The sequence below is a fragment of the Aulonocara sp. 'chitande type north' Nkhata Bay genome, linkage group LG8, assembly GCF_057382095.1.
Source record: "Aulonocara sp. 'chitande type north' Nkhata Bay isolate Kocher_YH1m ecotype deep benthic linkage group LG8, A_spYH_male_GT1.1, whole genome shotgun sequence".
Taxonomy (NCBI): domain Eukaryota; kingdom Metazoa; phylum Chordata; class Actinopteri; order Cichliformes; family Cichlidae; genus Aulonocara; species Aulonocara sp. 'chitande type north' Nkhata Bay.
Window position 1 is genome coordinate 9233270 of NC_141351.1, and position 13711 is coordinate 9246980.

Sequence of the window (13711 nt, forward strand, 5' to 3'; positions counted from 1 at the left end):
TAGTTTCTGTCTCTTTAGTTGTTTTCTTAAAGCGATCCATTCTTTCACAAATGTTTGTAGAAGCAGTCTGCACGTCTAGGTGTTTGGTTTTATACATCCTCTTGTTTTTATACGTGGAAGTGATTGGACTGCTAATTTATATCAGACCAGCAAACTGTGCTCCTTATACTTTTCCTTATTTTCCCTTTTCACCCAGCATCGAAATAACAAAGAGAGGCAAGTTAGACTCAGATTACATATTGACAGTGAAAAATAAGCTGTTATGGCAGCTAAGGTTTTAGGAAAAAGAAGAATGACTCGTATAAAAAGGGGCAGCACAGGGGAATGTGATCTTTAGTTTCCTGAAAGTGAAAAAATCTGACCCATGTTGTTTTAATCCTTGTTGGGGAAGTGCTGGGTATTGAATAGCTGCATCTTCAGCAGCTCTCGGAGGCATTCAGGTGTCTCACAGTGCGCTGCACCATTAGGCCAACAGGCAGCGAGGCGAAGACTTTCCTCGAGGTTATCGTGGGAACGGAGCTGTCATAAATCATCGTGAAGGTCAAGAACTGTGCGCCGACAGCAGAGAGCATGAAGGGTCAAATACACTGAGGACACAAACACACACACCTCCAAGCTGTGAACAACTAGGGCTGCTACTCCTCTCCTCCCCTCCTCACTCCTTTTTTTTTCCAGGCACAAAACTCACGTCCCAGTTTTCACTTTTTTGTGTGTCACCTAAAGTTTTCCGCCTCTTGAAAGATGATGGCCTTGTTTTTTTTTTTCCATGTTCTCAAATTCATCTTCATGTAGTGTTTACTGCATTACTTTGTATCCTAGCTTCACTTCGAACCGCAGTGTCCTAAGAGGAATTTACACAAGGCCTCAAGAACCAGAAAAGCCTTCTTCCACCCACAGTCCAAAAACAGTTGGTTAGGTTAACTGGTGATTCTAAACTGATCATAGGTGTGGCCGCAAATGGGTTTTTTTTTTTGCCTCTCTCTGTCTCTCTGTCCAGGATGTACTCTCTCACCCAACAGCTAGAATAGGCTCCAGCCCCCCGTGACCCATATTGGGTAATTGGATCAGCCAAGAAGAAGGAAAAGTACAAAAGCAGAAAGTTCCCTCAGAGATGGGACAAACCCTTCTGTTTCCACATTAATATGAAGACTAGTTAGCGACCTTAACAACCCTTTCCATCAACTAAATATCTGGGAACTGTTGCAACATTTGCTTTGAGTGGTAAAAAAGTATTTTAAAGAAGAAGATTTTCTTATTTAATGTCATACCCTATTAAAACGTTAGATGCTCATATATAAAAAATGGACGTTTTAAACAATGACATCAGCATATGTCTTCTTAGGCAAAAGCACAGGTTTTAGACTCCTGCAAACATGTAATTTCAGATCTTTTTTTTCTACTTTTGGTCCTGTGTGATGTCAAAGAAGTACAGCTGTTTGTGAGGAGCAGCCAATCAGAAGAAAGCTGGCTTAAAGGGAGTGTGGCCTTAAAATAAGAGAAACCAAAGTGAGTAGCTGAAGACAGAAGACAAACTACTTTTTGGCTTCGTGTAGGTTAAAAGGGGATTATTTTGAACTGTGGAAAACCAAAACGTGTGGAAACTTGACCTTTAAATAAATACTGGAGAAAAGTACCCTACTGAATTGAAACTTAGGCTGGTGGATTCTTGCTGTCTACTGACTCTTATTCCTTATATTCCCACTTTATGCCATTTCCCCAGTCTTTTATTTTGTCATTAGAAAGTACTATTTTATTTTTAAGCGAAATAAAAGCGATCAATGTTGACTATTGATGCGTTCACAGACATTAAGAAAATTTTAATGTCATAATCAAAGTGACACAAACCAGACTGTCCAAGTTTCAAGCTGTTTCCTTGTCTCAGAAACTACAGTTCCCACATTGCAATGGGCCCGTCACAGGGCGATGACGCAAAATTTACGCGCGTGTAACCTTGTCTTCCTACTCAGTAGTGTTTCTAAATCAGGCGTGGATACGTTAGTTCGTTTTTGATTGTTTTTTTTTATTCCGAAGTTATGAGCAGATATATTTTACCCGTGTCTGTCTTTGGAACAGTGTTTGGATGCGCTGTTTTACTGAAGTGAGTAACTAATCATCATCATGAGTACACTGCGATGTTTCTGGGTGCTTAATTTACACTGGAAATGTGTCATTTCTCAAGTGCATTCAATTCAGTGACAGAGAGTCGTCATACTGGGTATTGTCACGTTATTTAGTAGTTTTTGGAGTAACTGAAAGGGAAACACTTCACTCTTACACAACCCCACAAGGTACAGCCTTCTTGGCTAAATGGTATAGCTGAATAGAGCAGATTTTACAGATTCAAAAGGTGTTAATGAAATTCTGTTCGCACATTAAAGAGCGTGAAGGCAGGGTGATTTTTGATTTTCTGCCTTACTTAGTCAGAACAAAAACAAGAACATTTTGGGTAGTGCTGTGCAATACTTTTAACCTATAAAGGAAGCTTATTATAAGCAATTTATTTATCCAACACAATTCATCGGGCTATATGCTGAACTTAGAGCGGGCAATACAATATCAAGTCGATACCGGATCAGGTTTTTTTCTGGTAATGTGATGAAACACAAATAAAACCGGCAGAATGAACATTTCAGACACTGTGTTAATGCAGGCTCCCTTCTCAGACTGACACACTGTAAAGCCTCTCTGATTTCATTTCATTAACCTAACCCATGCATGTGTTTGGACTGTGGGAGGAAGCCGGAGAGCTTGCAAACTCCCCATTTGAACCCAGGACCTTCTCACTGTGATGAACGTCCTGTTAAATAAGTACGAAGCACTTTACAGGCAATAATCCTGTGTGGTGGCATGTTCTCCCTGGGTACCCTGCCCTCCCACGACCCTGACTTGCCCAGTGGTTAAGAAAATCGATGGCTGGATAGAAAAACAACAGTAATGCTGAGTTATAAAAGCAGCTATGTAGATTAGCTGCTGCAGGCCAATTAAGCTGTGAACTGAGATCTGAGGGTGGTTATGTAATGTTCACAGGTGTGACGACCTCTGGTTGTTTGCTCGAGTGAAATAAATCTTGCCGCTCTTCTCATATCTTACTTTCTGCATGCCCTCGCCTCCTCTCCTTGTGTTTTAGGCTTACGATGTTGATTTATTCGCCTGAACTGAAGAAAAACCCACTTTAGGTCAAGTCTTGTTGTTTTTAAACGTGGCGTATCAATAAAATTGACTTGACCTAACCTCCCACCTGAGATGCAAGCAGAGCAGGCGAGAAAGGAGTCAGGGCCTTTAACAAACTTAGATGTTGCTTCAGAGCTGTCATTCTAAAGCAGTCCCAGCATAATGTGAGATGCACCTGAATCATCTGCTCACTGTTTTGCTGATGCTGCCAGATGAGTTTGCAGAAAGTTTTGACACTCAGTGATCTGTGTGTCATGCTCACGGCTTCTTTTTGCTCCTTCTCGAGGTACATTTAAAGAACTGAGACATCCTTCAGGAGGGTGAGTGGCAGTCTCCAGTGTTTGAATAAGATACCAATAAACCTTTGTTTAATTATTTTCATAGAGACCGTATGACTGGAGGCCGGTGTCCTAGTAAGGCTACCATTAATGAAAAGACTGTGGTTATAACAGGAGCTAACACAGGCATTGGAAAAGAGACTGCCCGAGAACTGGCTAGAAGAGGTATGGAGAACCTGATTCCCCTCTGATTTGGTGCAAAAAGGTGCAACTACTTCTCTCTCACTGACACACCTTGCCTTTTAAAAAAAAAAAAAAAAAAAAAAAATTCTCAACATCATCAGGTGGTCGGATTATTATGGGATGTCGCGATATGGAGAAGTGTGAAGCAGCTGCAAAGGAAATTCGGGGGAAAACCCTGAATCCTCACATTTATGCACGTCGCCTCGACCTGGCCTCCATGAAGTCAATCCGAGAGTTTGCAGAGAGGATCAAACAAGGTGATGAACCCAGAACAGTTCAGTTTAAGGTACGGGAGTAAAGCCTGCTTCTGTAACACTGTTTCTACTGTAGAGGAGCCGCATGTGGACATACTGATAAACAATGCTGGGGTCATGAGGTGTCCACAGTGGAAGACAGAGGACGGCTTTGACATGCAGTTTGGAGTGAATCACTTAGGTACACACTAACCTCTAAAAATCACAAGCTAGACTGACTATGCATTCCAGTGAAATTTCCCTTCGTCCGTCACGAGCTGATTCTGAGTTTGTCTCCCACCAGGCCACTTCTTACTGACGAATCTTCTGCTGGATAAGTTGAAAGAGTCCGCCCCCAGCAGAGTGATCAACCTGGCCTCTCTCGCCCACATTGTTGGAAAGCTTGACTTTGAGGACTTGAACTGGGAGAAAAAGAAGTTTGATACCAAGCAGGCGTACTGTCAGAGCAAGCTTGCCAATGTTCTGTTCACCAGAGAGCTCGCCAAGCGATTACAAGGCAAGTCTACTGGCTGCTGTATATGTGGGCATGTGTGGGAGAGAGTACGGCCTGTGTTCTTGTTTGTAATTGGCCAGTGGACACGTATATGTGCGGTATGTATTTTTAAACAATGCTGTGTGCAACAGGCACAGGAGTCACAGTGAATGCGGTGCACCCGGGAGTTGTTGCCACGGAGCTCGGGAGGCACACTGGCCTTCACCAATCACAGTTCTCGAGCTCTCTGCTCAGTGAGTATCCCGTTTCCTTACTGGATCCCGAATCAATAAAAGCTCACCACACTTAGCCCAGTCTGTGTAGACGCTAACACATCGGGAGAGGAACTGTTCTTTTTTTCTTATTAATTGGGGGGGAAATTTAAAATAACGTAACACACATCTAAAATAAGTTCTATTTAATTTTAGTTGCATAGCTCAACACTGTGACAAATGAATTTTAACTGTAACTCATGTTACCGCTCAAAGTCATGTAGTTTTTAATAGCACAATTACAGACAGTGTAAAACATGGTTGTAGCTTCTGGGTTGGAAAAATAAAGCTGATGCAATCTGTCTGAACACCACCAGATGGCGATAGATGTAGTTGCAAAAAGACATCTGAGGGAAATCTGCTTTCTGTCTTCACCTATGTAAATGCTTTCCTGCTAAATTCATGGGTTTAGTTATACTGAATACAAACTTAAATCTATTTTGTAAACGTTGGTCATGCCATGTTTCAAAAAGTAGGATTATCTGTGGTATTTTCCACTCGCTTATTGACTAACGACATATTCATCATAAGCTGTTACCCAAAATGGGACTTTTGGATGTCACAGTAGCTACGTTCATCCTTTATACTGTTTAAAACTAAAATGCAGGTGCTGCACATTTATTTCTCTGGTTCTCGACTTACAGTGCTGTGCAAAAGTCTTGAGCCACTTCCCATTTCTTTATATTTTGCTTTCAATGAGCCAGACTTGCTCTTTTATTATGGTGGTCTTGAGAAATACTTCCCCAGGATTTCTAAAAGACTTCTTTGAACACAGAAAAGTGCCATCAGATTTCAATCCACCACGCAATACCATCTGGAAAACATCTGAGTGGTAATGGCTTTGTTTTTCAGCACAACAATGATCCTGAACACACTGCCAATGCAGTAAAAGCATAGCTGGATAGAAAACCACACAGGGGAACACAATCGGTCATGGATTGGCCTCAGCAGAGCCCGGACCTCGACGTTATTGAGCTAGTGTGGGATCATCTTGACAGAGAACAGAACAAAAGCAGCCAACATCCAAGAAAATTATTTTTGCAGGTGTTTCAATAAGTCGCTGCACATATTTCACATTTTCCAGCAAAATATAAAGAAGTGAAGGCTTGCTAAAGACTTTTTCACAGTACTGTAAAATAATCTAAAATATTAATCAGCAAAGAAATGACATCCCAGTTCTATTAAAGCCTCTTAAATCAAATACCAGCAGTGTGGCAATGTTGTTCACTTACACTGTATATAAAACACTGATGCAGCCCCCTCCCTGCCTCTAACCTATATTCTTTCTAAGTGTATAGTGTTACCCTGGCAACTCCAACACAGGAGATGAGGATTTCAACGACAACTTCCTTCTATATTTTTTAAAGCTGTGAATGTACTTTACTGCTAAGGGAATGCAAATTCCAGGGTTTATACTTAATAATTAAAGCCCTTATCTGTGGATAAGGGTTAGGCTATAATACTAATACTTCAAAAATAAATAAATAAAAATAAAAACACCTTAAAACCTAAGAAAAAGGGCCTGCAAGTTCCCAGTTGCATCTAATAGAGGATGATGTTGTAGGAGGATAAAGCGGGGTGTGTTTAAAGCTAATGTTACTCAGTCAGATCCACCTCCTGCTTTTTTACATCTGGTTTGAATCCCCTTGGCTACATAAACATTTTCTACTGTGGAAAGCAAAGTTTTTGGTGTTGAATTAAAATGAACCTTTCCTCCCAGGTCCCTTTTTCTCATTGTTGGTGAAAAGCCCAGAGCACGGGGCCCAGCCCAGCGTCTACCTGGCCGTGTCTGAGGAGCTGGAGGGGGTGACGGGGCGGTACTATGATGTTATGACCGAAAAGGAACCAGCGCCCCAGGCCCTGGACGATGAGGCAGCTTGTAGGCTGTGGGAAGTCAGCAGCAGGCTGGTGGGTCTGGAGCACGAAGGACAGCCCAGCGTGTCAAACCCATCAGCGGAAGGCCAGAACAAAGCTGCACAGACAAACTCAGCGCAGACACTCGGGCAGAATGTAGGAGCAGCTGTCAGCACTGTAGGCCTATAGGTCCTCTGAGCCAGCAGGAAATAATGGACCTTTATCACTTGAGCTGTGCCAGACACAGGAACAATTCTCTGTCTCAGACTTTGAGTCTGAGTGTCTCTATAATAGCAGTCTTTTGTATGTTCATTTATGTTCCTGCCTCAGGATGTTCTCTCTTTTAAAGAGAATCTGTAACATTGAAACACACTTATGGATTCAAAGTTACATCCAGTTTGTATTTCTGACTTTTCTCTGCTTGTTCTAGTGATAAAATGCAAGAAGTTTTAAAATAAAGTGCTACCATGTCATTATGAGCAAAAAAGTGAAAGAGGGTTTTCAACATACTCCTAAAAACCTACCATAAAACATTAATGTTGTTTTGTTTTTTATGTCAAAATCACACCAACGTCCTGCTTTCTGTGGAGTTGAAACCTTGCACATTAAAATACACACCAGCAGAGGCTGTGTATGGTATGCTTTCTTTCACAGAGCACAAAATCAAATCTCCTTTGGTTGAATCATGTCTGTAATTGGAGAAGAAAGCATTGTTATGCAGTCTTACTGGAGGACTGGAGCTTTGAAACTTTTTTTGTGAATTCCGTCATGAAAAGTTGAAATAAAGCGCCACCTGCCTGCTTAAGATTAAAATACATGTGCTGAAAACCACATGAAACCCTATTTAAGAATTTGTGTTTTTTTTTTTTTATTCATACATGCAGATTTGGCAATAATTTCTTCAGCTGTACAGCGGTGTTAATTAGTTTTCCTTCAAATTAATTTGGCTTAGAAAGCATTTTTTTTGTGCACTGAAACTATATATTAAAACAACTTTACAAACGTAACTGACGAATTTACACACTAACCTTAAATTGTTCCAATTTATTATTGGAAGTATTAGAAAATATCTAAAAATACAAAGTATGACACTAAAGTTAAATGCAGGATCGCTTATGTTATTGCACACTCTTATGAGTTCTGCTTCATCGTCCTCACAAAAACAAATCAAGTTACCAAAGAACTCACAGTGCAGGTCTGATCCTCTCAGACATGCAGCCTGAGTGCAAAGAAAAACATCCATCCCTTAAGTATTTAGAGGATCCATTGCACGGGGTCCTCTCCAACAGTGTTTTCCAAAGTAAAGATCAATAGGGGGTGAGGGAGGAGGACACTGCACTAATGCACACTGATCAGCATCAGCCGTGAAACCGTAAACCCTCAATCGTTTAATTCGGGGTTGGTTTACAGATGGAGACCCTCGCTGGTGCCATCCTAGAAGCTGATGGCGATTGTAGACGAGCAGCAGAATAATAACAGGGTTTTCCTTTGCTGGGGAGGAGACTGCCTCCAGAGGATGGTGCCGTCTGAATCAAACCAGCTTTGACCTCTAAAGTTTAGGACTCACAGCACCTTTTGAATTTTAACTTTGCTTTATTTGTATATTCATATATATATATATATATATATATATATATATGTATGTATGTATATATATATATATATATATATATATGTATGTATGTATGTATATATATATATATATATATATGTATGTATGTATATATATATATATATATATATATATGTATGTATGTATATATATATATATATATATATATATGTATGTATGTATGTATATATATATATATATATATATATATATATATATATATATATATATATATGTATGTATGTATATATATATATATATATATATATGTATGTATATATATATATATATATATATATATATATATATATATATATATATATATATATATATATATATATATATATGTATGTATATATATATATATCTGCCGTTTTTAACGTGTTTCGACCGGGATGTATTCGTTGTCTTGAATGCACCCTTGTCGGACTTCATTGCCCACAATGCACCACTAAATACGAAAAGTAAACGTCCAAGGTACAAATCGTTCCTACCAGAAAAAAAGGTGCTAATGAGTGAACTATAAATACAGATACGGGTGGGCCTGGTCGTGTGTTAGTGTTTCGTGTTCAGCACAGAGGCATTGGACTGTCAGCGCTACTAACCAGCTCGTCGTCGTCTTCTTCAGGTAACACGACGAAGTGCTGCAAGTACACGGAGCCATACTGTTAATTAAAGGTGTTGGCAAAAACAACAACAATAGTAATAGTAAACTCTATTTTAAAGAGACGAACAGCTCACAGTACTCTGGAGCAGAGGTAGACCACTGCTTTGAGTGAGGCATGTTATTTTGCAAGTCCTCGGCTTGCCGTTTTTATTTTTTTAAATGACAGTATTTTATTAAAAACGTTTATTAGTGACTATAAATGAGAGCCTGCTTCACAATTTTCACTGTTCCGCTTTGGTAATGCAGTTTTCTTGTAGTATGACCTCTCACCTTGCCAGGAATTACGCAAACGTGTGTTTAAATATGCTGCTAACTTGCATTAAAGTCTCTGCACTCTGCAAAGATTTCAAAATAAGAGCGTCATACTGGATAAAACTTGTTTGAATACATGACAGTCCCAATTTAAAAAAAAAATCGTATTATTTGTTTTTATTTTGCATTTCTTTTCGCTATTTTTCTTACAGACAATCAACATGGCAGAGTCGAAAACAAAGGCAGAGCTGCTGCCTGAAGATGTTGACAGGGATGACTGTCTGACTTCATACACTTACATCTACAGTCCGGATTTACTGAAGTAAGCATGAAAATATGCGTTTCCATCAGCACGTGTGATTTAGTCTCTTTCCTGACCGTTTCATGGGGTGTACTGTATTTTACAGAGACCAGGTTGCTTTTATCACAGGTGGAGGATCTGGAATCGGTCTGCGCATAGCTGAAATCTTCATGAGGTGAGAAGATCTGCCTGCTCATCTCCGTAACAGCCAATCCTGTTGCAGTCAGTAAAATATCACATTGAACTCTAACAACATTTTAATTATTGATCTGTGCATGGTAATGTGCCGAGGTCTCGCGCAAACCCTCAATTTGTTATATTTTACTTAGTTTAATCACAGTTCTCTGGGCTTTCTGAAGGTCTTTGAAAGGTTTTCTTTGGACATTGGCTCCTGTCTCACTCATTTTCAGTTCACTTCTCGCACCAGACCATTTTCTGAAGGATGTTTTTAAGTGTTTAAGCCACTTAACACTAACCAAAGGTGGTGATGTTTGTTTGTTTTTTGTTTTTTTTTTTACTTTAATGATTCAGACTAAAGCAATGAAAGTTGTTTATACATAACATAAAACTTTGCAAAGAAGCAACTTTAAATTGCATCTTTAAGGATGAAGTGGTAGACAAAAACCCTGTCTACAGCAGATGAACGGTATCTAAAAATCCAGCAAAGAACTGACAAAGGACCAGAGAGATGACCCTTCATTTCATTCTTCTACTGTTTACTTTAGCCTCAGTTGAAGGTTCAGTGGTCTCAGTGAAAGGGTGACTTTCAAGAAACCATTTATAAGGAAGGGCAACTGGGTGAAAACGCCAAGGTATTCCTGATTACACAAGAATTAGACTGAAAATCAGGTGCATTTTCATAGCAAAATACACAGAAATGAGAGAGGGCTCAAGTGAGGCTCACTCCATGATGAAGCTACATTTGCCTAACCTTGTGCTGTTCTACCCTTTGTTACCTTACTTTCCATCCTGCCTGCCTCATATCTACCTTCTTTATTTATGGGTTGATGATCTTTTCCGGTTCTGATCAGCACAATGCAGCATGTGTTCTCTCTGCAGTGTTATACATTTTCTCTGTCTTCCAGGCATGGCTGTGACACAGTGATTGCCAGCAGGAACTTAGACAAGCTCAATGAGGTTCACTCTTCCCACTCTTTCCGCAATCATAGAAGATCATTATATAACACGAAGATGCCAGTGTTAATGAATATTTATCCCTAGGCTGCTAAAAAGCTGTCAGCTGTGTCAGGGCGGCGCTGTCTTCCACTGTGTATCGACGTGAGGCAGCCCGACAGCATCATGGCTGCTGTGGATGAGATCCTGAAAGAGTTTGGCCGTGTGGACATCCTTGTTAACAGTATGTGATGCCTCGTGCACAAAGACCAGCTTTATATATCTCATGCATCTTATGGAAAAAACAAACAAAAAAAAGGCAGGGCACCCCGCCACAAACAATTCCTGACCTTTGCAATCCAACCACTGAAGGTCCAAATGATTTTTAAAGCCAAAATAAGTGCAAATGTACTCTGTTCAAAGGTCAAGTGTGAAAGGTTTTGGTTTAATCATCAACCTTCCTGATACTTCATCTTTTTATCTTGTATTTTTACCCTGTTGCATCACTGTAGCATGATTAAGTGTTAGATACAGGTCATCTGTGCAAACTGATCTTTATGTCAGCAATTAGGCACTGCAGAGTTCTTTGCCTTGGAGTTGTCATAATTACTGTGCTGGTTTCAATCACAGATGCTGCTGGGAACTTCCTCTGCCCTGCTACCGCACTCTCCTTCAATGCCTTCAAGACCGTTCTGGATATAGACACGTTGGGTACATTCAACACCAGCAAGGTGGTTTATGAGAAGTGGTTCAAGGTACGGCGCTCGTTCTGTTTGTGTGATGCAGTGTTTCTGAGCTGTGCTGAAAGAGCCACAAGTACAGTTGTTAATGCTTTATCTGCCACAACATCAAAGTCTTCAATAAGATTGTTTTCCTGCAATACATGCTAGTCACCAGAAGAGGGCAGTGCACATTAAATTACTTATTGCATTACGATTCACTCAGGATCATGGTGGCAGCATAGTCAACATCTCTGCAACGCTTGGATACAGAGGACAGGCCCTGCAGGTGCACGCTGGCTCTGCCAAAGCAGCAAATGGTGAGGTAGGTGTGTGTGTGTGTGTGTGTGTGTGTGTGTGTGTGTGTGTGTGTGTGTGTGTGTGTGTGTGTGTGTGTGTGTGTGTGTGTGTGTGTGTGTGTGTGTGTGTGTGTGTGGTGATATTAAAATGCAAATCTAATATCTCCATGCTGTCTTTCTTGTACCCAGATGCCATGACCAAGCACCTGGCTGTGGAGTGGGGGCCCAGTGGAGTGAGAGTCAATGCTGTGGCTCCAGGTCCCATCTCTGGGACAGAGGGCTACCGCAGGCTGGGTAAACACTGAGCTTAAATAATGATCCGTCAGTTTAAGGGATCTGTATTTGATCTTATAAAGTCTAAAACAACTTCAGGCAAAGCATTGATACTGTTGCCACTGTGCAGGCTTCTGCTGGAAACGAGCATTTATTCCTGATTTTGTCAATTTTCCAATATAGAAAGTTTTTGTACAAAGCCACTGTTTGGGATGAGCTGCCTCTGCAGTGTTAAATCTACAGCATTGATTCTCATGGGTACTTCAGATTAAAAGCCCTGAAGAATGTCATTTGGCTAGAAACACTCTGTGAATCACGTGCATCAGCATGATAAATTAAATTTTTGGTTAAGGGAGTATGATGTTTATTATGGTGTGATGCTATGTTTGCTGTATCCAGTTAAAGGAATTCTAGGAAGTGTCAGAAATTGCCAATTAGGTAAAGCATGTTCAGGCACATTTTTATAACACATTTTATCTTAGAATTCTTTAAAGAAATCACTACCTCATGATGATGATGATATCAATCTTTACAAAATTATTTAAAAGCATGAGCTCTTGAAGTCACCTAAGGGCTGTTGGGTCAAAAATACTGTAATCATGGTGTATACGTGTAGCTTACATCATCTGAGGATGCTCGTTTCTTCTTAAAACTTTCAGGTGGTCTTAGAGTGGAAGCTGCTGGTGCTTTCCAGTCCATTCCTTTGCAGCGAGCTGGCAACAAGACAGAAATGGCCCACTGCACTCTCTTCCTGGCCAGCCGGGCGTCGTCTTACACGACTGGAGCCATCCTGGTGGCGGATGGTGGGGCCTGGCTGACCTCAGCCAACGATGTCTCCATGCTGTTGGGTATAGCTTCCTCTAAATCTGCTAGACTCTGAACGGGGCTCTCCTTTCCTCCTCCTGACGCCTCCCTCCCCAGGTGTGTGGGAGGAGGTGAAGAGAGAGTACAACTAGGAATGTGATTGTGCTGTTTTATGTTGCAGGAATGCAGTGAAACCTGTAATAATTGATGTGTATGTTATTGTCTTTCAGGTTATTGGTCAGCTGAACACAAAAGAGACAAGTAATTGCTGAAACAAAGAAATATTGCAGCCATCTGTAGTACTGAAATGCCACGTGTACAGTATTTGTAGTTCATGTAATCTACTGGTGCCTTAAGTCAGTATTGAGACTCATGGAGTTGAACACTAATGTACTATATTTGCTGTACTATAGTAGTTTACAGTCTTAGAAATTAAAGAAATACTTTATTACAAATAACCAACTTTGTTTCTCTCCATTCCACTGCTGTAAGTGTGCATTTAATGAAATAATGTTAAATAAAATATTTACCTAATATCTAAGGGTGCTGTTTGTATTTGTGGTCAAAAATCAGGTAACTGTTTCACTCTGTCAGATTGTGCCTGCAGCATGGAGCAAACTTTTAATTTTAAGTTACAACTGTTTAAGTTTGGGTCTTCGTGGCTGATTCAAGGGGGGGAAAAAAACTATGCTCATACAATGATTTTTATTTTTTAAAGTCTTACATGGCTCTAAAGGCTTATCCAACAGGTGCCCAACGCAAGAGTGAACACAAGGTCAGTAGGTGGGGAAAGTTTCTGAAGCACTCTGTTTAGTAAGATTTTTTATTTATTATTATTATTATTATTATTAATGTTATTATTATTGCTGGAGCAATTCTGCAAGTAAAACTGACCAATGTGTAGTGACTTAAAGTCTTCATCAAGGCCTGACAAATGCACCACACCAGCTCTGGGACGTTATTAGTGTGTGTGCGTGAATGTATATTTCATACACAAATTTAACAACCAGTTCGACAGGGATTCACAGTACCGCTGAGAGTCAGATGGGGGCGCCAAAACATTACTTTACATCCAATAAACAATTCTCCACAATCGTTTGTAATTTATAAACATAATTATATGGGTT

The 13711-nt window shown here is 40.2% G+C and overlaps 2 protein-coding genes across 3 annotated transcripts; both read left to right on the forward strand.

The window, feature by feature from the left end:
• Window positions 1–1930: 1930 nt before the first annotated feature.
• On the forward strand, window positions 1931–7031 carry LOC147323133 (retinol dehydrogenase 13-like). Its single transcript, XM_086303315.1, has 7 exons — window positions 1931–2098; window positions 3556–3674; window positions 3794–3949; window positions 4023–4127; window positions 4230–4442; window positions 4571–4672; window positions 6411–7031. Exons 1-7 carry the CDS (start codon window positions 2034–2036, stop codon window positions 6731–6733), a joined length of 1083 nt encoding a protein of 360 aa, XP_086159441.1. The 5' UTR covers window positions 1931–2033; the 3' UTR covers window positions 6734–7031.
• A 1569-nt stretch (window positions 7032–8600) lies between these two features.
• Window positions 8601–13042, forward strand: decr2 (2,4-dienoyl CoA reductase 2, peroxisomal). Of its 2 annotated transcripts, none has more exons than XM_086303319.1 (10): window positions 8601–8784; window positions 9288–9397; window positions 9483–9551; window positions 10462–10513; window positions 10598–10733; window positions 11120–11244; window positions 11435–11528; window positions 11697–11801; window positions 12440–12701; window positions 12815–13042. In XM_086303319.1, exons 2-9 carry the CDS (start codon window positions 9297–9299, stop codon window positions 12658–12660), a joined length of 903 nt encoding a protein of 300 aa, XP_086159445.1. In that variant the 5' UTR covers window positions 8601–8784; window positions 9288–9296; the 3' UTR covers window positions 12661–12701; window positions 12815–13042. The 2 variants fall into 2 exon arrangements, with proteins under 2 accessions (XP_086159445.1, XP_086159444.1); XM_086303318.1 differs by having other exon boundaries at window positions 12440–12628.
• The last annotated feature ends 669 nt before the right edge of the window (window positions 13043–13711 follow it).

Coding starts and splice junctions, on each gene's coding strand:
- LOC147323133 (XM_086303315.1), top strand. CDS start 2,034: ATGAGCAGATATATTTTACCCGTGTCTGTCTTTGGAACAGTGTTTGGA. Junction 4,128..4,229: donor GTTTGGAGTGAATCACTTAG/GTACACACTAAC, acceptor GTCTCCCACCAG/GCCACTTCTTACTGACGAAT. Junction 4,443..4,570: donor GCTCGCCAAGCGATTACAAG/GCAAGTCTACTG, acceptor TGTGTGCAACAG/GCACAGGAGTCACAGTGAAT.
- decr2 (XM_086303318.1), top strand. CDS start 9,297: ATGGCAGAGTCGAAAACAAAGGCAGAGCTGCTGCCTGAAGATGTTGAC. Junction 11,529..11,696: donor CTCTGCCAAAGCAGCAAATG/GTGAGGTAGGTG, acceptor TCTTGTACCCAG/ATGCCATGACCAAGCACCTG. Junction 12,629..12,814: donor CGATGTCTCCATGCTGTTGG/GTATAGCTTCCT, acceptor ATTGTCTTTCAG/GTTATTGGTCAGCTGAACAC.